Source organism: Dendrobium catenatum, unplaced genomic scaffold, assembly GCF_001605985.2.
Source record: "Dendrobium catenatum unplaced genomic scaffold, ASM160598v2 fragScaff_scaffold_621, whole genome shotgun sequence".
NCBI lineage: Eukaryota > Viridiplantae > Streptophyta > Magnoliopsida > Asparagales > Orchidaceae > Dendrobium > Dendrobium catenatum.
The window spans coordinates 12744955-12768778 of record NW_021319083.1 but is presented as its reverse complement, the minus strand read 5'-3'; the positions used below and the strand labels follow the sequence as shown (position 1 = coordinate 12768778).

Below are 23824 nucleotides of genomic sequence, written 5' to 3'. Positions count from 1 at the left end.
GTGCCCCTCGTGCATTCTGAAAGCCGTCTTCTGAATATCTTCCTCCATTTTGATTTGGTGGTATCCCGACTTCAGGTCCATCTTAGAAAACACTACTGCTCCATGCAGCTCATCTAATAACTCATTGATTACCAGAATGGGAAATTTATCCGGTACCGTCTCCTTGTTCAAGGCCCTCAAATCCTTGCAAAACCTCCAGCTTCCATCATTCTTTTTGACCAGTAAGACTAGACTATAAAGGACTCATACTTGGTCTGACAATCCCTACCTCAAACATCTCCCTAATCAGTTTCTCAATTTCATCTTTCTGAATTTGGGGGTAGTGGTGGTAAGGTCGAACACTTATTGGTGACACCCTATCTTTCAGAAGGATTGCATGTTCCTGCTCTCTGGGTGGTGGTAATCCCTGATGTGGCTGGAACACCTCCCTGAACTGTTGTATGAGTGGTTGCACCACCATTAGAATGTCTCCCTCTTCCTCCACACTGATCCTCTCCAAGCATTGCAGCTCCACCAAATACCCCCCTCTCACCTCCTGTATAGATATGATCATGGATTTTAGAGATACTCCTACCCTGGATAGCCCTGCATCGCCCTGGATCTCCATCCTCTGTCCTCCCACCCATCATTTTCATCCTCAGAGCACCCCAGTTGACCTTGGTCTCCCCCTAAGTCTGCAGCAATTTCATCCCCAGGATTACATCGGTACTTCCCAACTCCAAGGGAAGAAAATCCTCCCTCACCTATATCCCTTGAATGGTCAACACCACTCCCCTGCATACTCCTCTCCCCATCTCCACCTTCCCAGTACCCATCATTACGCCATATCCTCTCGTGTCCACTAATTTCACCCCTAACAGATTAACGATTTGGTTAGAGAGATGAAATTGTGGGTGGCCCCACAATCGATCAGCACCACTACCTCCCGATCCCCTATTTCTCCCCTTACTTTCATGGTGTGATTCGGGGTGAATCACAGAGTTTATAGAGACTTCTGCGACGTCCAGATGTAACTTCTCTTCCTCCTCCACTATCCCGCTCTCCCCTCCCTCTTCAATTTCCTCGTCATCGCAAACGGTGAGAACCTGAAGAGTTCGGTCCTTATACATATGCCTTGACATGCACTTCTCATCACACCTAAAACACAACCCCTTAGCTTGCTTCTCCTGGATCTTCTTTTCAGTCAGCTTCTTAAAATTTTCTCCAGGCCCCCTCCTCCAGTCCTCTCCGTTTGTGCTTCGCGTGAACCTCCCGGTGCAGCTCCTTTTGGAGCTAGAAAAGTAGTAGTCATCATGTAGGATCCCCTTGAGCTACTGCCTCGAGCCCCCCTCTCAAGATGCTTCTGGTCATCAACCAGATGCGCCAACTCCATGGCCTCCCCCAAGTCGCACGGTTTCATCACTCTAACGGCTGCTCTGATCTCCGGTTTGAACCCTTTCATGAAGTTCCCCTCCAGCGCGATTTCAGAAAGACAATCCAACCTGCTCGCTAGATATTCAAATCGATCATGGTACTCTGCCATTGTCCTCTCCTGCGTCAGGGCAAAGAATTGCTTGTAGAAGTCCCATCCCCTACTAGTTCGAAAACGTTCTAGTAGATAGTCCTTGAACTCTTTCCAGCTTCGAATGGGCCGCCTCATGTCCCGCCATTGGTACCACACCCGTGCCTTCCCTTCCAAACACAGTCTTGCCGCTATCAATTTCTCCTCATATGTCAACCCATTGACTGCAAAGTATCGCTCCACCTTGTAGATCCAGCCATGTGCATCCTCTCCCTCAAAGATGGGCATCTTCAATTTCCTCACCCCGGGTCAGGTCACACCTGTTTAACTCCTCCATAACCTCCCATTCCTCGAGAAGGAAATGCTTTACAGTGGCCACGATCTTCCCTCCGACGATCATACCCAAGCCCTTCCTCATATTCCCCTCTTCTCCTTTCATCTTCAGCACCCTAGCGGTAAAATTCATTCCTTCTCCCAAAAAATTCAGCACCCCTCCTTTCAAAGCCCATGCTCATCTCCTCTCCAGAAAGTGGTTCTAGCGGAGGCATTCCATCATTCCCCTCAAGGATCTCCACTTCCGGATTCTCCCTCCCCCTAAATGGGTTCGGATTTCCGCATCTCCCATTGTCGTCGGTGGTTTCCCTTGCTTCCGATGTCATCGAATTTTGTTTGACCTCAAACATCTTCTTCATCATGTCTTCCAAGGCGGTGAACCTCCCATTCATCTTTTCATTGATGGAAGGAAATTTATTTTGAAAATCAGCGGTTCTTTTCTCAAAATCGGTCTTCAATTGGCCTATTTCTCCCTCTAATACTTCCACTTTCCTTCCGGTCATCTTCCTTCCCAAGGATTCCAAGAAGACTTCTTGCGGATGAAAATTCCTTGTTGAAATTTCTGAATTTCAGCCGCCGATGGTCCCAAGACAATGCTCTGATACCAATTTAATAGTAAGTACTTGAGTTCGCAAGTAACCCCAAGGGTAATACTTGAGTTTGCAAGCAAACATAGCAAGAATCGGACAAAAACAGCGGTAAAAGGGCTGATTTCAATGAGAAATCAACAAGAACCAAGCAGAAATTTTAGTGGATTGGAGAAGAAAACACAAGGAAAATACTTTGATTCAAGCAACAAACAAGAAACACAGAGCAAGATACAATTTTCTTCAATTCGAGAGGAAGAAATACTCTCCAAATCTCTAGCAAACCTAGAGCCCAAGAACACCAACCCTAGATCTCGAAATTGCATTCAATCTCAAGATCATCGTAACCCTAACCTCCAAAAGACTAATTAAAGTCAAAGGAGTTTACAAAATCTCTAAACAGCCCCTAATTCAAATTTTTCCTCCTAATCGCTGTTTCAAAAAAGCAAGTGGGCCCCATTGAAGCTGCCCCCCCCCGTTCCGCCCCATTTTGAGCCGCCGTTTGTATACTTGAACCGGTCCATGTTGGATCGGTTCAGCCGGCACCGTACCAAAGATCTCTTGAAATGCATGGATTTGTTAGCCAGTTATGCAAATATTTATTTCCTTCTGCTTTTCTCAGGGCACACCTTATTGCAACACCTTTATTTGCTGATGAAACGGCTGCTCTGCCTGCTATTGAGAACTACATTGATTCTCATACTTTGGGTTCATCTGGAAGTCAGATGATGGATTACTGCCATAACATAGATGCTGTTAGAATTTCCGAACTTTCTAATGGTTCTCAGAATGATGGAGGCGAAACTGATACTGGCAATGTTGATAATTCAGAGAATAGAATGGATCTCACTGAGGATCTTTTGCATCTGGTATGCTCTGACTAACTACCTTGTGTAGCCTTTACTGTTTAGTAACAAAGTATTCATGTTTAGAAAGTCTTTAAGTGCAGGTTTTCTCTTTTTTAAGCCAAAGGGATCTCTGCAAAGCTGGTGCAACTTGCAAACAGTGGCTGGCTGCAAGTATGCATGAGAATTTTTGGAGTTGTCTAAATTTGGAAGATGCAGAAGTCACTCTTGAAAATTGTATGCTTCCTACTTGTCATTCTCATTTTTATGAAGTACTACTGTTGTTGGTATTAACATTTGATTGATGATGAAGATTATTGTTGACGATTGTTCAAGCTTAACCATGAGTTGGTGATTTATTGCTCAGTAAACATAGCGTTATATCGTTGCTAAAGCAGTATGTTGACTTGACAAATGAATGAGAGTATTGCAAATAAAGTTAAAGATTATGGTCTGAACGTTCAACTATTTTGTTTGACCGAGGTGTTTGAACACGTTAAAATTCTCTACTTTTCTGCAGTTGTTCCTTCCCTGCACATATTGTTAGAAGCACCATTTTTATAAGTTGGCCTGGCATTTTTTATTGAGAAAAGCCACGGCCCTATCTGTTCTAATTATGTGCAAAATGCGTGCATAATGATAAGATATGTAATGCATATCGTTGTTAAGATTTTACATGCTACATATATTTTTATGCCTAAGTTGTAACTGGCATTTACTGATTAGATGAGCATGACTTTATTGTATTAGTTATTTCCATAATGAAGACTGTCTTATTGTTAATCTGATCTACGTCATTCTAGAGTGAACTATTCTACCAACTGCTTCTATTTTAGTTGTTTTTGGATGCTACAATACTACAACAACAACAACATCAGACCTTTGTCCCACTACTTGGGGTCAGTTACATGAATCCTTTTTCCCCATTGTGTCATATTAAATGTCAAATTCTTGTTTAAATCTTATAAAGAAAGATCATTTCTAATATTTTCTAACCAAGTCTTTTTTAGTCTACCTCTACCTATCTTAACATAAGTCAAATTTAATACCTCTACTTTCCTAACTGGGTTATCAAAAGGTCGCCTTTTTATGTGACCAAACCATCTAAGACGACTCTCTCTAATCTTATCGTCCACTCGCACTACTCCAACATTTTCACGTATATGCTCATTTCGTATCCTATCTCTAAGGGTAAAGCCACTCATCCACTTGAGCATCCTCATATCTGCAACACCTAACTTAGTATTATGCTTCTCTTTTAATTGCCAACATTCGGCACCATAAAGCATTGCAGGTCTCACCACCATCTTATAGAATTTTCCCTTAAGTTTGAGGGGGACTTTTCTATCACACAACAAGCCCGATGCATTCCTCCACTTTAACTATCCAACTTAAATTCTGTTGATAATATCCCCATCTATTTCACCATCACTCTGAATAATAGATCAAAGATATCTAAAACGTATACTCTTATTAATGACTTGATCGCCCAAAATCACACGCCTCTCACTAGGTCTATTACTACTAAAATTACACTATATATATTCAATTTTAGATCTACTCAAGCGAAAACCTTTAGACTCTAAGGTTGACATCCATAATTCAAGGTTACCTTCAACTCCCTTTCTAGTCTTATCAACAAGAAGAATATCATCAGCAAAAAGCATACACCAATGTACATCCTCTTGCAAATGTCTAGTGAGAACATCAGTGAATAAAACAAAAATATATGGGCTTAAGGCTGATCCTTGATGTAATCCATATGAAATAGGAAAATACTTGGTTAAACCACCTTGTGTTTGAACACAAGTAATAGCTCATTCATACATATCTTTAATGATTTGAATATAAGTCTTATTAACTCCTTTCTTTTTAAGAACTCTCCATAACATTTCTTTTGGAACTTTCTCATATGCTTTCTCTAAATCAATAAAAATCATATGTAGGTCTTCCTTATTCTACATCAAACCTCTCAATAAATGTATGGCTTCCATAGTAGACCTACCATGCATGAAACCAAATTGATTTTGAGAAACATTAGTATCATGCCGCAACCTATGCTCCATAACTCGCTCCCATAGTCTTAAAGTATGACATATTAACTTAATTCCTCGATAATTTACACAATCTTGTGCATCACTTTTAATCTTAAAAATTGAAATTAACACACTCATTCTCCATTGATTTGACATCTTTTTAGTATTCAAAATAATATTAAAAAGTTTAGTAAGCCAAGAAATTCCTTCATCTCCTAAGCATTCCAACACCTCTATTGGAATATCATCAGGTCCAACAGCTTTTCCACACTTCATTTTCTTTAAAGTCTCTCTAACTTCAGTTTTACTAACACGTCAATAAAGATGGTAGTGAGGCCTGCAATGCTTTATGGTGCCGAATGTTGGCCATTAAAAGAGAAGCATAATACTTGTTGTTGTTGTTGTTGTCAATAAAAATTGAAATCTTTATTTTCATTTAGGGTAGTAAGGTCTCTAAAGTAAATCATATTTTCACATTCTTCATTAAAATGTTTAGCAAAATATCTCATCCACCTTTGTTGAAATATCATCTTCTAAGAAAAATACTTTTTAATCTTCATCTTTAATAGGTTAGATACTAAGGATGGAGAAAGATATATGTATAAGTTAACCAAACAAAAGGATAGGAGTAGTAAGAATTTAGTAAAGTGTATTTTGGATGCTAAAATGTGTTAATAAAATATATTGACAATTCTTTCTTTAGATTTGAAACTTTGAAGTACTCAAAATCTAATTTAAGCGATGATTTCAAGTTCCAAGGATAGTTTATTCTTGTGGTTTAGGGATATGCGCCCATTCCAATCCATGTTTCAATTGTTGGTTTTGATCTTCTGCGAATTTCAACCTTATGCTCATTGACAATTATGCTGTTCTGATATGTTTGGTGTTTCACTTAAAGTGGGTTGCTCCTCCAATTTATATTTCTTTTATTTATCTCACCTTTTAGACTGTGCCGCAGTTTGTCCCTATTTACCTTCTCCTAGAAGTACATGCACTTGTGTGCTCATGTTCACATTGTCATCATTATCATCACGAGCAATCATAATTCTTAGCATAGGTGGTATGTCTTCATCATTGTATCTTATTTATTAGATTTATGGTTCTGTTTCTATATCCTTGCCTTTTAAAAGCTTATATAAGTTATTTATTTATTTATTTTATTTGTTCTTTTTGAATCTTTTTCTTCATCCTTTGCATATTATTTTCCTATCTTGCACGAATTTTCCTCCTTTTTCAACTGTTGCTAGGACTTGTCAATCCTCTTATGGCCACTAGTATTAGACTGGTCTGAGTGTCTGACCCTCATCTTTTTCCCCTCTTAACCACTTGAGTTAGGCTAAGAGTTGTGTCTTTTGAGTTTCAATAGGGAGATTGAGGACTTGAGGGTATCTCCCTTAAATGGTTGGATTTTAAGGATATTTTACATTTATAATAAGGATGCATTATTTCTTTTCTTTCTTGTTGTTATATGTTTTAGGCAAGTATTTTAGTTTTAAGCTTATAAAAAGAGTGGTAGTCTTGTATTAAGGATTATTAGACATTGTATTGTAATCTAAAATTTCTTGTGGCCTCCCCTCTTTGGTTTCTGTCTGCTGCTTTATCTTTGCCTAGCTTTCCTTCCTCTTGAGGCGTTCATTTGTGTAGCTTCTGCACTCCATTATTCATTCTATCTCGCTGGGCCTGCCATGCTATACCCTTCCAATTCTCAATGCTTTTTTTTCATTTATCGTTCACTTGTTTTGCTTCATTCATCCACTCCATTGCTCATCACTACTCTCCTCATTGCATCACAGCGATATTGCACATCCTCCCCACATTACGGCTTGACCGCATTGACAACTCCTTGCTCGTGTCTTCACCGGCAATTCCAATTGCACAATTGCCTGGGTCTCCAACTTTTCCCTTTGACCTTTCAGCTAATCATCTTTTTATGCTGTCTTATCGAATGATACAAAGCTGAATCTAGTGTATAAATAGACAGCTTGGCAGCCAAGTGATCACCATTCAAAGATTTGGACTACAGCTTTGCTCATGTTTTCTTTTTTTACCAGTTGATTTCTCTGTAGTTAACGCTATGATGGGCTTGTGAGTTGTGACTATTACGAATATACTGCATGTCGTTTTATATGTTGTTCTGGAAGCTCTTTGGAACACATTGATTGTTTTCAACTGAAGACATGCAGTTTTTAATCATCTTTGCTGTGTTCATCCAGCATGAGTCTTTAGTAATTTGGAATGGAATTGTTGCATGTTTCCAACAGAATTGTTTTTTTTTTAATTAAATTCGTTGAAGCCATTTTATACAGAAACGGACTATAAAATGTACAAATTACTATTCTCTGTGGGTGTTTAATATTGTTCTGAGAGAGGATGCATCAGCTTGAAGCACAGATCATACCATAATTACTTGAAAAGTTGGACCTGTTACACTAATGACTAGGTATTGATATTATTTTTATTACTATTGTGCGTTAGAAACATATGCAGAATGTAGATTATGTTTATATGTCAAAAGCATGAAATATAAGATGCCCATTGTCAAAAAGCTTAAAGCTTACTAACAAAATTATAATTGCTTTCATTAATCATGTAACTGAATGGTAAAATTGAAAATAAGATCTGTTGGGAAGTAGCAAAGTAAGCCATCATACCCATAAACTTTATCAACATTAGCAGAGCAGCAATTTATTCTATGTTGTTGTGTTTATCTATGTTGGAACTTTATCCTGGATATGAAAAAAGACCGATCACTGGCCAAGTTGTTTAGATTAGTTTATGGCCAGAATATAATGTTAAAGGGGAGGATTAAATCCTTCTGTCACTCCTAAAGCAATTTTGAATATTTCAGATTGTAGAAAAAAAAAAGATATTTCTAGAAAGGCTTATAGATTATTTATTATTTCAATGTGCATCTATACACAAAACAACATAGAATACAAAGAAAATAAATAATCGCAATATGAAACAAAAAATATATCATGATTGTTCAACAAGTTTTACACCAGTTTTCAACTACCGAACATAACATTCTATTTTTCTTATCTAGAGCTTAGGACCTGACAACAACAGTGTTGGTCACATAAAATGTGCCTTTCGATGACCCTATTAGTAGAGTTGAGATATTAAATCTGGTCTATTTTAAGAAAGGTAGAGGTGGATTTACATAGACTTGATTAGAAAGTATTAAAATTTAATATTTTTTTATGAGATTTAAATGAGAAATTGAACTCTTAATATGATACAATGGTGAAAAATGATTCATGTAGTTGATCCCATGTATTAGTATAAAGGCTTATTATTGTTTAATAAACAAAAACATAAATAATCCTAGTGATTGTTTGCCCGCAATTTGATCCATTTAAGGGTAGTTGATTCATGATAAGACTAGAGAGGATGCTCAGGCAAAAGATCTAGTTGGGGGATTGTGACTGTGGGTGAGCAATTCATTAAAAAGAGTACACATTTTAGATATCTTGGGTCTATTATTCAAAGTGTTGGTGAAATAATGAGGATATTATTAATAGAATTCAAGTTGGATGTTTGAAGTGGAGGAATGCGACTCAGGTGGATGAGTGGCTTTACTTTAAGAGATAAAATGCGAAACAAGTATATATGTGAAAAGGCTGGAGTAGCTCCTGTGGTAGATATAATTAGAGAGCCACCTTTGATGCGGACATCCAACCGTCCATGCCTATCCGAGGAGGAGCTGAAGATCAACGACCGATATCACTTTATTTTATTTTAGTTTATTAAGTGTATTTTGATTTAATTGTGCAATTTTCCTTGTTACCCTCTTGTCTTATGTGAGCCCAAGGGGCAAATGTGTCTTTTAATTTCTTTTGAGGCTTATATATAGAGGCCCCTTCTCATGTATTAGGTATGATGGAGTTTTAATAAAAAAATTGTTCTGCACTTTTGTTCATTGGGAAGAACGTTAGTGAAATCCCTATGGGAGGGAGTCTGAGTTTCCACCAGACGCAGGATGTGTCTGGGCTCGTGGCATGAAGTCCCTTAGAGGAGGGCAACGTATCACCCGTCAGTTTTCGGAAGAGTCCAAGGCTCGCGGTTTTATCTTTTATCTTTTGTTGTTTGTTTTTTTTTTTTTGTTCCTTCTTGTTGTTCCTAGTCGTCATCTTCATCCTCTCCTTACTTCCACCATCACGTCGTCTCCATCTCCACCTTGACGCCGGCCCCTTACCCGCCCCATTCAAACCGCTGGCCACAACCTCTCCCACCCCCATTGCCTAATTTGAATAATTCCTAATTTTGGATTGTCATAATTTAGTTGATTTTTGAATTCAAATTTGAAATTCAAATTCTTTCATAAATTATAAAATCTATCTTAGGAAAGTTTTCAAATTTTCCCCAAATCCAAATTTGAAATTTGAATTATTTCCTTAAATAGGATTCTATTTTAGGAAAATCCTCCAATCTAATTGAAATTAACAAATAAATTAGATTGGAATTGATTTCCCCTCATAGTTCTCACATCCTTAATGCTTTCCAAAATAAAACCTCTCATGTGGGAAAGAATTAAATACTTACCTAATTTAGATCATATTAACTTTGAAAAGAATTCAAATTTAAAATTCCAATTAAATTGAATTTGTAATCCTTTCCTAATGAGATTGATTTATTTTTGGAAACTCCCAAATCCTCTCAAATCTGAATTTTATTAGAGATTTCTCTCTAATTCTCTTTCCACAATTAGCAACCTAAGTTTGGAAAGCAATTTCTAAATCCCCCCAATTAAATCCCCATGTATGGCCGGCCCACTTCCTCTCTCCAGTCCCCTTAATCTCCATAATTACTCTCATTAATTCCCCACCCAATCTCAACCTAAGCTGCCGCCCTTTGTTTTCCCTCCTACTGAATTAAATCCTCCCCATATACTCTCTTATTCTCCTTTCCAAACCTGTCCCAGCCCTTTGTTTACCCTCCTCCTGAATTAAATCCTCCCCATATACTCTCTTATTCTCCTTTCCAAACCTGTCCCAACCACAACCGTTACCTCCCAATAGTTTCCCCACGTTCTCCTCTCTTATCCCTGTGATTCCTGCTGGCTGTCCCTGTGTTCCAGCAGGTGACGTGCTGTCTTGTATCCCTGAAGGCCATACGTGGTGGTCCAAAGCTCCCAATGCTTTATAGAAGCTGTCCAAGCTGTTCCCCAACATTGCAGGTTGCTGTCTAGATTGCAAGGAACCAGAAAACTGCTGTCCAGAACCGCTCCTGGCTTCAATATGCTGTCCTCTCTTTGTCGGCAACCACAACGATCACACATGAGCTTCATGTCCTCCTCCGTTGGTTGCTGTCCAGAATTTCCCAAGTGTCAAAAGCTGCTGTTTGGACCTCACGAGTTGCTCTTCAAGACCCATAGGACTCAATCCTCATACCCGTTCTACATCAGTTTGGTATCAGAGCATGGTTGCTCACCCGGGACTCGAACTCGACGGAGTCGATTCTTTTCCACCCCGGGAGAATGATGCAGACATCCAACCGTCCATGCCTATCCGAGGAGGAGCTGAAGATCAACGATCGATATCACTTTGTTTTATTTTATATTATTAAGTGCATTCAAGCTTCAACTACTAGGATTAGCTTTAGAGGTTTGTTTTTGGCCTTCAATATTATCATCATTGAATATCATTGCTTTCAACTCTGGTTCATCAAGAGAAATATTTGCAATATATCATTAGATATCATATAATGAAAGTTGATTCTTCTTTTTATATTTTTACTTATCTAGTTTGCTAGCTCTCTCCTATAATATTTATTTATCCTCTAATCTAAATTGCAAAGAATATATATATTTACTTCTATACTTCTCTAATTTTCTAGTTCTCTCTCATAATAGTTCATTGGATATCATATATTTATAATTAAAATAATTTTACGCATGTCCCAGTCGTGTTTGACACCTTTCCTAGCCGTGTCTGAAATGTGTCCCAGCCGGTGTTGGGTTAAATTTAAACATTATTTTAATTAGACACGTATCTATCATGTCCGACACTTGTCCCAGTCGTGTCGGGCATGTGTCCGTGTTCGACATGTGTCCGACACTGTATTCTCTCTTCAAGAGGTGTGTCGGTGCATCATAGATATGGAGCGTAGATAAATTCACTTTCTAATTTACTTTTATGAAATGCCTATCAATTTCTATATGTTTGGTACGATTATATTATACAAGATTGTGAGAAATTTTAATGACATATTTTTTGTCGCATTATATCTTTATAGGATTTTCCCATCTAATTCTTAAGGCTTCGTTTGATTGGAAGTTTTTGGTGCTTATTCCGTTATAAAATGACAAATTTATTTCTTCTTTACTGTTTGGTTCGTCAAATCATGTTCCCAATAACTCCTTTTTTTTTCATTTTTCTGTTGTTTTGTGAAAGCTTTTTATATATGCTTCTCCGTTAGAAAATTCAATTTTCTGAATCAATGTTTCTTAAACTATCTTTTACAAAAGTACCAAATAACCAAACGAAGCCTAAATCTCCCCTTATGATTTTAATCCATAAGAGTTTGAACATTTGCTCTGAATTCGGATTTAACGTTAGATTTTAAAATGTCAAGTTTTCTTTTATTCTCCATGTTTTAAGATTTTCTCATAGAATTGTGTTGTATCATAAAGTGGATCTTCTATCCATTGGTGACCCCTCATAGTCAATATTGTATTTTTTTGTTAGATATCATATATTTTTTAGAGAATTCGTATTGTTTTTTTTAAGATATCATATTCTTTAAGAGAGTTTCTTTATATAGACTTTAGCACTGTTGTTGTCAAATCCCAATGTATGAGAAATGTGGAGGGCTGTCTTAGATAGTTGATAGCCAACATAAAACTTGTTGAACAATCATGACATGAATAATTTAATATATAATTTTAATACTAGAGCATTCCTTGGACTCGACACGTTGTATGGTTTGAATACAATGAGAAGTATGTATAGGCCGTTGCATCGGTGCCTGAGTGCAATGTTAAATAAGTAAGAGTTCCCAAATCATGGATGGATATAAGCAAAGAAGTTAGTCCATGAAATTAGAATTAGGATTGGAACTTAAAATATATATTATCTTTCAGGCAAATTAATGAATTTAATATATATTATGATTCATAAGAAAATAAATATTGTATGTTTCCAAAAAGTAAATGGGTTGGAGAGGAGGCTAAGAAGATTGATAGTTATAATTTAAATTATAGTACCCATGTAGAAGTCATACTAGAAATATTGTAGTTGTAAATATAGATAAGAGTTTGAAAGATAATATTATAGAAATTAATAAAATTGGAGATATAATTATAGTTTTAAAGATTGTTGTTGATACTAAAATTATTAATATTATAAGTGTTTATGCTCCTCAAGTAGGTTTGGATATGTGTTTTAAATTAAAATTTTGGATTGACTTACTAGAAGTCTAGAATTAATACAATGGATTCCTCTTGAAAGAGTTTTTATTAGAGGATATTTAAATGGACATACTGGTAGAGTGGTAGAAGATTTTAATAGAATTAATGATGATTATGACTTATGAGTTTGGAGCGGCTAATGAAGGTTGTTAAATCATATTAGATTTTGCTCTAATTTATGATTTTAAATTGCTAATATTTTATTTAAGAAAAGAGAGAAGCAACTCATTTCTTCTGAGAATGATTATAAGAAATTTAGATTGATTATTTTCTTATAAAAAAATAGATTGTTTAGATTATAAATACTATAAAGTTATTCAGAGTGAAAGTTTATGTACCAAATATTGATTATTAGTTTTTTAATTTAAGATGAATGAGCTGAATATGAAAAATAAAGTAAAATATTATTCTAGGATTATATGGAGGCATTTAAAGAATGCTAACAAAAATATTTTTTTGAGTAAGTTTCAATATCTCAAGATTTTGATTGTGCATGAGGAAGTTAATATTACGTGGAAAAAAGTAGTTAGTGATATTAATAATATCGCAAAGTATGTGCTTGGAGTATCAAAGGAAAAAGCTCATAATAGTAAAAATAGTTTGTGGTGGAATCAAAATGTGCAATAAAGATAAAAAATAAAAAGCGTGGTTATAAAATTGGTTTAGATGTAAAAATTGAAAAAATTGGTAAAAATATAGAGGGGCTTGTAAGGAGTTTAAGAAAATAATATACGATGCAAATAATGTAGTTTTTAATGATTTATATAATCGATTAGATACTAAGGAAGGAGAAATATGTATGTATAAGCTAGCCAAGAAAGTGGTGAGAGAAGTAAGGATCTAGTTCAAGTGAAGTGCATTAATGATGAAGATCAAAAATTATTTTTATTAGAATAGGATATTCAACGTAGGCCCATATAACATGTCGCTTCCAGAGAACGCTCTAGCATTAACGCAATGTATTAAATGATTCATATCATGATTATTCAACAAGTTTTACATTGACCGTCGACTACCTAACGGGTGATCCTCCATTTTTTTCATCCAAGACTTAGGGATTGGACGGCACTGTTCATCATGATAACAAACACAAAAAATAAATAATCTCAAAAGTTGTTTGCCTGCGGTTTAATGCATTTAGGGGTTTTCAATTGACGCAAAGGGAGCAATTTGTAGTCTCTTTCATTCCTTTATAGCATGTGAATTTGTAGGAGGTATTTTTCCTTATAAGCAATGAAATTGTGGCCTCTAATTTTCCTTATCTAGCATTCCCGCTGGCCCCTCTTGATCTGATGGCTCTCCAACACAGATTATTGCTACTTGAATGTAAATAATATATATTTATTTATACATTTCATATATGGCTAGACTAAGAAAGCTAATTTCATGTCTGGATGCATCTAGATTTCATATTTCTCACATATGAAGATTAAGGGTTCCCATGTGTGGAGATTTTTATTTTTCCACTTTCAGACTTCGTTTGTTTTTTTTGTGCTTTTGTAAAAGACAGTTTTAAAAAACATTAGTTTAGAAAATGGAGTTTTCTAACGGAGAAGCACATATAAAAAGCTTTCTCAAAACTGCAGAAAAATGAGAAAAAGGAGTTATTGGGAACTTCATTTGACGAACCAAACAACATAAAAAAAAATCCTTCGTTTTCGAAAACGGAGAAGGCAAAAAAACGCTCAAACAAACAAAGCCTCAGACAAGCTGGTGAGTAGATACGTTCCATTTTCAGCTTGCAAGTAATCTCTTGAAACTTTGCAGTTACTAGTCCCTTGGTCATGGCATTTGCAAGTTGGTCACTTGAAGGAATTCAAGGACCTTGGTCATGGCATTTGCAAGTTTATGGGATGCTTGTCGACTCCAATGTGTTTTGTTTAGTCATGTTTTATTGAATTGTGAGCAATATTTGCATATTTGTTGTTACAATAAATTTAAATCATCCTTCACACTTGCATTTGAGCTGATCAAGTATTATTTTATAAATGTCTTGATCAGTGATGAACTCAGTTAAAACACTTTATCTTGCAATCACTATCTACTACTACTTGTTACAAGATCACCTCCAAGGAAGTTATTGTTAGCAAATGTGTAGAGGAAGCTATAGTTGCCAAATCTGTATCTTCTATTCTTGATCAATCCATCATAATCTGCATCTATCTAGGCTTCTAAACGAAGTTCTTTATTTTTTCTAAACAAAAGCTCTTTTCTTGGTATAGCTTTTTTGTAGTAAGGTTCCTATGGATAGATTGTAAGCACTTCTCCTTAAGATCATGCATGAATTTACTTACTCTATCAATAACATAGGCAATAGTTAGCCTTGTGTGAGATAAGTAAATCATCTTCCAACAGGTATGTGGTACTTTCCTGTTTCTACTGCATTATCATCCTTTTTTCCAACCAATCTTTGTTTAAGTTCAATAGGCATTCAAACTTCCTTGCTACCAAGAGTACCTGTTGTTTTCAAGAGATCCGCTGATTATTCTGTGAAGAAATAGAAACACCTTCTGCGGAACAAGTAACTTTGATCTCCAAGAAGTACTTAAGTCCAAGTTAATTGATTGAGCTATTTGATAATAAGTTTCATGAGATAATATTTTTCAATTGGATTATTTCCTATTATGAATCAACAATAAAGAAGACGGTAGGGTCCTAACAAAGAAGGTTTGATTTGAAAAAAATATGGATCAAAGAATTAAAGGATGAGAGTTGGACAAGATTAGAACCAACGATAAAAGACATAGATCCATAGAAAATAGTGTTGAATGCGATTTCCAATTAAAAAATAGAATAGTAGTAGTGCATTTAGATTCATTTGCGAGAAGGCTGCAAATCCTACTCTGACATCATGTGGTGAAAAAAGGTTTTTTACCCTTGTAATTATTATATTATGGATAGGCCCAATCACCTAATCTTTATACACTAAGGCAACAATAAAAGGGAGGATCCAAATTTTCAATCACTCCCAAGTAAATTTGAATATCCTATATTTGTAGCTACCTATTGGGAAGGAAAATATATTCTCATACAGACATTCCAGATATGGCTAGTCTAAGAAAGAAAAGCTAATTGCATATTTTTTTAATGCATTTAGATTTCGTATTTCCTATACTTGGAGATTTTAGATTTCTAACATACGGAGATTCCCCATTTCCCATAGCTGGACTCTCATGCATGTCCAACTGACTAAAGATTTTGGATAGTCTTCCCTGTTTAAGATGTGATCATTTATGCTTTATAGATGTGATGGAAATAAGAATTTTGCAGGTGAAAAAAGTTCATAGTTTAATTTGATAAGAATAAGCAATCCATCATTTGAAGGTTTCTTTCTATGTTGCTATTCTAGCTGTGCTGGTGGTACTTCTTGTCACGACCCGGCCCGGTGAGCTTGCGCAGGCGAGGCGGGAACAAAGGTCAGACGGTAGGTTAAATTATCTAATCATTAAAACTATCTCCATAATAATTGAAAGAGCCCCTAAAACATCAATTTGAAAACTCTATTAACATAAAACTCAAACAAATTCATAATTACCTTTCTTCAGGAGCTTCTCTACGACGATAAACATTTTCACCCCTTCTACTCATCTTTGATTAACTTAAGCTTACCTGTAAAATGTTAACAACTAACATTAAGCTAAAGCTCAGTAAGTAATACACAATTCTAAACTACAGTAAACCATTTTCATTGCTAAAACATTCCTCTAATCTTTCCTTAAAGTTTTCGTAAAGAAATTACAAAAGAAAACCAAAATCCTACAAAACCCTAGAAATTTCATTCTCAAATAACTTGAGATTTAGAAGGAGAAATGAAAATCTAAAATATACCTTCTTCTTCCCTTGATCTCCTCTTCGATTTGAACTAAAATTTTCCCCGGAAGATCACCGTCGGAGTGCCCTCACGAAGCCGCCCGTCGCCCCTTGCCCGACGTCCGTCCCTCTTGTTTCGTGCGGTTCACGCGTGAAATGAGAAAGAATGGGTTTCGGTTTGCCTATTAGGGGAATTGGGGTTTGCTAAAATTCAATTATGCCCTCACTTAAGAAATTTCGGTATAAGGAATAGAGAAGGGTAGTTTTGGTATTTTTAGACTTCTAAAATTAATAACTCTCTAATTAGGCAAAATTAGGTATAGGTTTTATATACCAAAACGATCAGAATTTCGCGTAGGATTTTCTAAAATTATTTCCGTTACATTCCGTTAACGTTGAAAATTCCACTAAATTCTCGTCGCGGCGCTTTGAAAAGTGTGCGAGGTCTAAAATGACATTTTTCGGGTTTTCACACTTCTAATGTTTGTGATTCATGTAGAAATATAAATATTTATTCAGCTGATGTCATGTTTTCCACTTGAAGCTCTTTATCACAGCTGGACTCTCATGCATGTCCAACTGACTAAAGTTTTTAGATATCCTTCCCTGTTTAAGATATGATCATTTATGCTTTATTGATGTGATGGAAATAAGAATTTTGCAGGTGAAAAGTTTATAGTTTAATTGGATAAGAATAAGCAATCCATCATTTGATGGTTTCTTTCTATGTTGCTATTCTAGCTGTGCTGGTATTTCTAATGTTTGTGATTCATGTAGAAATATGAATATTTATTCAGCTGATGTCATGTTTTCCAGTTGAAGCTCTTTGTCACCGCCATCCAAATGCTATTAAGGTTAATTTAGTTGGAGTGCTTAATGCTGAAATGCTTGTTTTAGAAGCCATGACATCTCTCAGGTTTGATATTTATCCTGACCTTTATGCAAGTATATCATTTTTTTTATTAAGTTTGTGGTTCTTGTGTATTTTCAGGTGCCTTGAAACTTTGTATCTGGGGAAAGGACAACTTGGTGATGGTTTCTTCCAAGCTTTGACCGATTGTCCTGCATTGAACAGTTTAAGTATTTATGATACCTCTTTTGGTAATGGCATTCAAGAGATATCTGTACACCATGATAGACTACATGAACTCAAGATTGTCAAGTGTCGTGTACTTCGTGTTGCAATTAGGTGAACAAATCAGCAAATTTTCCTGATGAACTTAATGATTCTATTATGTTGTCAGCCTTTAATGTATTTGGTTAACTCATTTTGTACAGATGCCCTCAACTTCAAACTTTGGTACTAAAGCGCACCAGCATGGCCCATGCATTGCTTAGTTGCCCCCAATTAGATGAATTGGATCTGTCCTCCTGTCACAAGCTATCTGATGCTGGAATTCGCTCAGCAGCTACATCATGTCCTTTGTTGACATCTTTGGACTTAGCTTTTTGTTCATGTACTAGTGATGAGACACTGCGTGAAATTGCTCTCGCCTGCCCTAATATTTGTGTCCTTGATGTTTCATACTGCCCAAACATCTCACTTGAGGTTTGTTTTATGAATATCTTTTTTTTTCTCCATCTCTTTGGTATGATAATTAGTGTGTAATGCTTGATTTGCTGACTTCTGTAGTCTGTTAAACTGCCTATGTTGACAAATCTGAAACTTCACAACTGTCACGGCATAACTTCTTCATCATTGTGTGCTATATCTCATAGTCGAATGCTAAAGGTTGGCCTCCCAATTTATCAAGTTTCTTTTTTATTTATTTTTTTAACATTTCCAAATTAAGCTGACCAAATCTCTTGTATCTCTTCTGTTGCTGTGTTAAATTTTAACTTTTTTGTTGTAGGCATTACAGCTTGATAACTGCAGTTTGCTAACTTCAGTCTCATTAGATCTACCACATCTACGGAGTATCAGTCTTGTCCATTGCCGCAAGTAGAATCCATCCTGCATTCCACTTTCAGAAGCATATTCTTGTTTTCTTACTGGGGGAGTATATTCAAAACTTTGGTCTTCTTTTGTAGGTTTCTTGATCTAAATTTGCGGAGTCAAGTACTGTTAGATGTGAAGGTCTCTAACTGTTCGCTGCTTCAGCGCATTAGCATAGTGTCAGATGCACTTAAGGTGATCCTCTAGTATGTTCTAGGTTTTAACTTTGCTATATGTTGAAGTTGCTTATTCAAAAATTATGAATCTTCACTATGTAGAAATTAGTGCTTCAAAAGCAGGAAAGTCTAGCCAACTTATTGCTACAATGTCACAACTTGCAAGAAGTTGACCTTAGCGATTGTGAATCTTTGACGAATTCTGTGTGTGAAATTTTTAGCGACGGCGGAAGTTGCCCTATGCTTAAAGTATTGGTCCTTGACAATTGTGAGGTTAGCAATCTGCTTAATTTGTTTTTTCTCTAGATTCAAGTCTTAATATCTTGTGTTTTTAGCAATATATGCCCAATTACCTCAATTGTTCAAATTTCTTGTAATTTCCACTAACAAAAATAAAATCAAAATGGAAATGCTTGGAAATTCTCATTCAAAACGTCCTATTTGTGGTTTCACAGTGAATTAGTTCTTGCTGCATCGTTTTTTCTTTCAGAGCTTCGTGAATGCTATGTTTTTATTTTGTTGGTTGGGGCATATTGACATTTAATGTTGAAAACAGTATGCTTTAACTACAAATCTAAATGTTTTACTGAAAGGTTACTGTTTGATGATCTCAATGGTTAGTGTAAACTGGCAGTACTTTTTTGATCTAATGGTGCACTGTTTCCGATAATTGTTAAAGCTGTCACATTGGTCTCCTCGGTTGTCACTTCGATTAAATTATAGGTCTTCCACATTTCTTTTATGATGTACACTTGAAAGGATATTTGAGCACATGGGGACTCTTGCTTTGATATTGAATATCCTGGTCCAACCAATTGGCCCTCTAAGTTTCCGGAGGCACAAGTGCATGGTGAGGTGAAATGCAGCTTCAGTGGGAAGAAACAGTTTATGCAGTTCGCCAAAGTTGTAAATCTTAGAGTGACCTATTTTATCTTAACCGGGTCTTTGTATCATTCATTTATGGCTGTTTTCTTATGACATTTCATTAGCATTCAGAACACGCATCTTAGGTTGTTGAAGTTTTTTTTTTTTTTTTACTTCTGGAAATCAGGGGCTATTGATAGTAGTATCATTTTTGTGTCCATCTGCCATAGTCATTTTACCAATGTTTCTTACAGCAGTCAGCAACCAGTTATGGTAGGCTGTCAATGTCTAGCAGAAAGGAGTATGATCTGGGCTTGCCAATCACTCAAAACTATTTGATTGGTGGCAGGGAGCATATTCATATAGTGGTAGAAATGGTAATGATGTTATCGCATACTGTAGAGAATTCCTTTATAATGTAATGGACCTCTCTTATGGCAGTTATGATTGAGTTCTTAACTAGAAGTATTCTATAACAGAACTAACATGAGATTAGGATATAGTTTTATACAACATCAACGATTAATTCATGGGTTTGCATAAAATTGATGTTTCATCTACTTCTATTTTAATGCAGATTCATTAGATAAATAATTGACAGACTAATTGTTACTCCTTCATAAGGTTAATGGAAGAAAAATAAGCTGGTTTATATGTTTGCACTGCTTGTCTGAAAAAGCTTGGATTTTTTTCCTCAGAATTATCTGTTCAAGGCGTAGTTCGTTTAATGTGATCGTAGCTACTACATAATTGATAGTATGGTTTTGACTTTGTCAAACTAATGAAGGTTTCTTTTTCAGAGCCTTACCGTGGTGAGACTCAACAGCTACTCTCTGGCTAGTATTTCTCTTGTTGGTTGCCGTGCTATGAATGTGCTCGACCTTTCATGTCCAAATCTTCTGAAGATTAATCTTGATGGTTGTGATCATCTTAAAGAAGCATCCTTATGTCCCGTAAGTGTTTCCAAGACAAACCTATGCTTATTTTCATTGATGCTGAGATCTCTGAACTCACTTAACCATCCATCCTCACTATTGCTAAAAAATTCTGTGTCGTCCCAAGATGGATGTCATTTGCAAATGCATGCTAAATTTCCAATTACTTGGTGAATTTTCAATTGGTTTCGTTGATCATTGCTATATTACTATCATGTTTTCTTTGGTGTTAGATTACACCTGACGCTTTTCTCATTGTAGTATAATGTTAGCAGCTTTTCTATGAAAATGTTGAAGGGTTCTTTCCATTTTGATATCCCCAAAGAACCACCTATGGCTTTTGTTTGGGTGGCTTTTCCTAGGTTCTGCTTATATTACTTCAAATCAACTTTATATTCGTTGGGATCTTTTTTTGGCAAACTTTGTAGATTTATTCAACTACGTATCTCACTAGGCCTTTTGTGGCTAGGATTTTTGTGGTATTGGATGATGTATCTTCTTTTCATACAGAGGTGTGGATTGGTACATCATATTGGTGTTATTAGCAGAATATTGAATTTAAAAGCGTCACTCGATAGTGCTATTTCTGTAAGATCTCTGGCTATTTTAGTCCCTAATCGCGATTAAGAAAATCACATGTTTGGTTTACTCAGATGATCAGTGGAGGTTTGTTCTCAAAATCTGGTACTAATTGATACTCTAGAAGTTGCATCCTATGTTCCTACTCAATTCCCCCTATTAGTCCTTCAGCTTCAGCATTTACATATCTTACAATTAATTTAGATATTGATTCTCATGCATTGGAAGTTCCTCTCTCATAATGATGAAAACAAAATCTTATAATTCATTTCCTCCTAATTTTGATAGGAGCATTTTGAGTTAGGATGCTCTGGTGCATTGGAGGTTTCATATTTTATTCATTAAATGGGGGCAGTAATAAGGAAAAAAATTATTGTAGCCCTCCATTTTTCACCAATTCAAGCTAGGCAGTCTAATAATGCTTGTACACATGATACCTTTATTTTTCTTTGTGTACTTTTTTGGTTTCTCTTCTTGTTAATTGCCTTTTCTATTTTCCTATCAATTGCTTATTATAAAATTATGCTTAAAGAAAAGGCAAATAAGGACTCATATGGCTTTAATTAAAACATATATTAAAATTGGCTATTCATATACATGTCATAAAACATAAATTATTATAATTAACTAAAGGTTGGACAGGAGCATATAGAGCCTACTTTATAAGTTATAACCTATTGGAAATCACTAGTTGGCATGCAAGATGGCACCCGTTTTCACTAGCATTCAAATTTTAACTTATGATAAAAATCTTATAAGAGTCATAAAGTTGTCAAGGATCAAAATCATCAAAATCAATATATTTGATATTTGACTAGTGGTGTAAACGAGTCGAATCGAGCTCAAGTACTACCTAACTTAACCTCGGCTTGTCAGCCAAATCATGAGCTCGAACTTGAGTCAAGTTCAAAGGGTGAGATCGAGCTCGGCTTGTGGCAATAAAGGCATGTTCGTGAGCTAGCTCATGTGATCGAGGCAAAACACAATGGAAGAAGGCGTCGACGTGATCATCGCTAGAAGGCGTCGACGTGATCACTATAGGAGAAGAAGGCATGAGGTATTGCAACTTTTTTTTTCTAGGAACATGGGTTGTGGCATTATTAATTAATATATGAAGACAACCTTAATTTTTTTGGAAACCTAGGCCGCAGCCTCATTATTTTTTCCATTTATGAATAAATTTGTAGCTTTATTATAGAAATAAGTACTTATAGTTTTAGTGGGTACGTCATTACAAACCAAGTGGCAAGCTCTTGAGCCGAGCCAAGTCAAGTTAGAATTCGAGCTTATGGCTTGATAAGCTTGGCTTGCAAACTCATTATCAAGTTGAATTCTAGTCAGCTTGATTCACTTACACTCCTAAATTTGACCAATAGTGAACCTTGCATTTACTCAATTGTACGACTTCAAAAAGTTCTTATAGAATGTCAAGAAGTCATAATATTTTATAAAGTTTTTAAATACTAAAATGTAATGTAGGGTGTGTGTGTGTGATATATATATACACCAACATTTGTTTTAGTGCATTGATAATGATATTAATACATGAAAAAACATGCTAATATGATAATAAGCATGTCAGTGGTGCTTGGACATCAAAATAATTTCAAATTTGCATCAAGGGTTTTGATAGACCTATAAAAAATCTAAATGACCTTGAAACCCCATTTTTTTCTAACAAAATCATCAAGATAATTTTTTAAGACCCATGCCCCATAGCCTTATATACATGTTATTAATTTGGGTTGATCGAGCAAATAAAAATTCAAATTTGATCTTATTGATTCTAAGTTGATCTAATAATGTCAATGAGCCGTTGCTTTGATATGCATTTTAAAATATGTTGTACATAAAAAAATTAAAGGACTACTCATGGGCTTTTCAAAAGCTAGGAATGTAAGCGTCAATCTACCTTGCAATTCACAAATTTCACAAATTTCAAATAGCTTAATTTTCTAACATCAACACAAGTCAAGATTCTAATTGACAAATATTAGGATCCATTGCCTAATGAATGAGGTTGTAAGACCCACTGCTAAACCAACTCCAATATTTTAGTTTTAGGTCCCATATAAATGCATTTTGAAAATAAGGACTGTAAGGCACGACCTTTTAAGGTCCCATTTTAACCTAATTAATTTTGCTAACACAACCAGTGAGCCCATCGAACTAAACCTAAATTTTACTGGTCATCTGTCAATATATGTGATGTAAGCAACTTAGAACAAAACTCAAAGAGAAAACCAAGTAAATCAAAACTCACTTTTATATAACTTTGAGAAACTTTTGGAGAACACAATAGACTAAATGAACCACTAAAATTCAGAATAGAAAAGTAGGGATCATCCAAAAAACCAAAGCAACAAGAAAAGTTAGCAAAAGAAACAAACATAAAACAAACAAATACTATCCTCATAACATCCTACTAGAGGACTCCTCACATGCACCGATTGTAGGAATATATTTTAAAATAAGGTTTAGATATGCAAACCAAGGGGCCAACACTGCAAAGGGGTCCAATGTCTTACCAAACTCCTCCAGCAAATGCCACCAAAAACAACTAACAATTCTTACCAACGGAACCAGAAGAAAGATACAGGTGGAGTGGAACTTGCGTAGAGAAGAAAGAGGTTAGAAGCCGAGACGAAAGGTTGGAAAGAGCTCGCAAGATTTCCAGAGGTGGAAGAAGGTGGACAAAGCTCTCAAGCTTTTCCAAGAAGAACCCGCAGGTTATAGCAACTTTGCTCTCAAATATTCACCCACCATTTCTTCTCAAAATATCACATATATATAGGCAATAGAGGGGAAACT

General features: G+C 35.8%; 1 protein-coding gene across 2 annotated transcripts in view; it reads left to right on the top strand.

The window, feature by feature from the left end:
- The window catches only part of LOC110112469 (F-box/LRR-repeat protein 15), a 53561-nt gene that overhangs the window by 8931 nt on the left and 20806 nt on the right, over window positions 1-23824 (top strand). The window contains exons 2-11 of one of the 2 annotated variants that reach the window (XM_020844709.2): window positions 3044-3290; window positions 3365-3503; window positions 17340-17439; window positions 17515-17712; window positions 17802-18072; window positions 18157-18255; window positions 18377-18465; window positions 18555-18654; window positions 18738-18908; window positions 20300-20452. In XM_020844709.2, the coding sequence (XP_020700368.1) occupies window positions 3044-3290; window positions 3365-3503; window positions 17340-17439; window positions 17515-17712; window positions 17802-18072; window positions 18157-18255; window positions 18377-18465; window positions 18555-18654; window positions 18738-18908; window positions 20300-20452 (1567 nt within the window). The remainder of the gene's footprint in view (window positions 1-3043; window positions 3291-3364; window positions 3504-17339; window positions 17440-17514; window positions 17713-17801; window positions 18073-18156; window positions 18256-18376; window positions 18466-18554; window positions 18655-18737; window positions 18909-20299; window positions 20453-23824) is intronic. The other variant, XM_020844710.2, reaches the window with a different exon arrangement.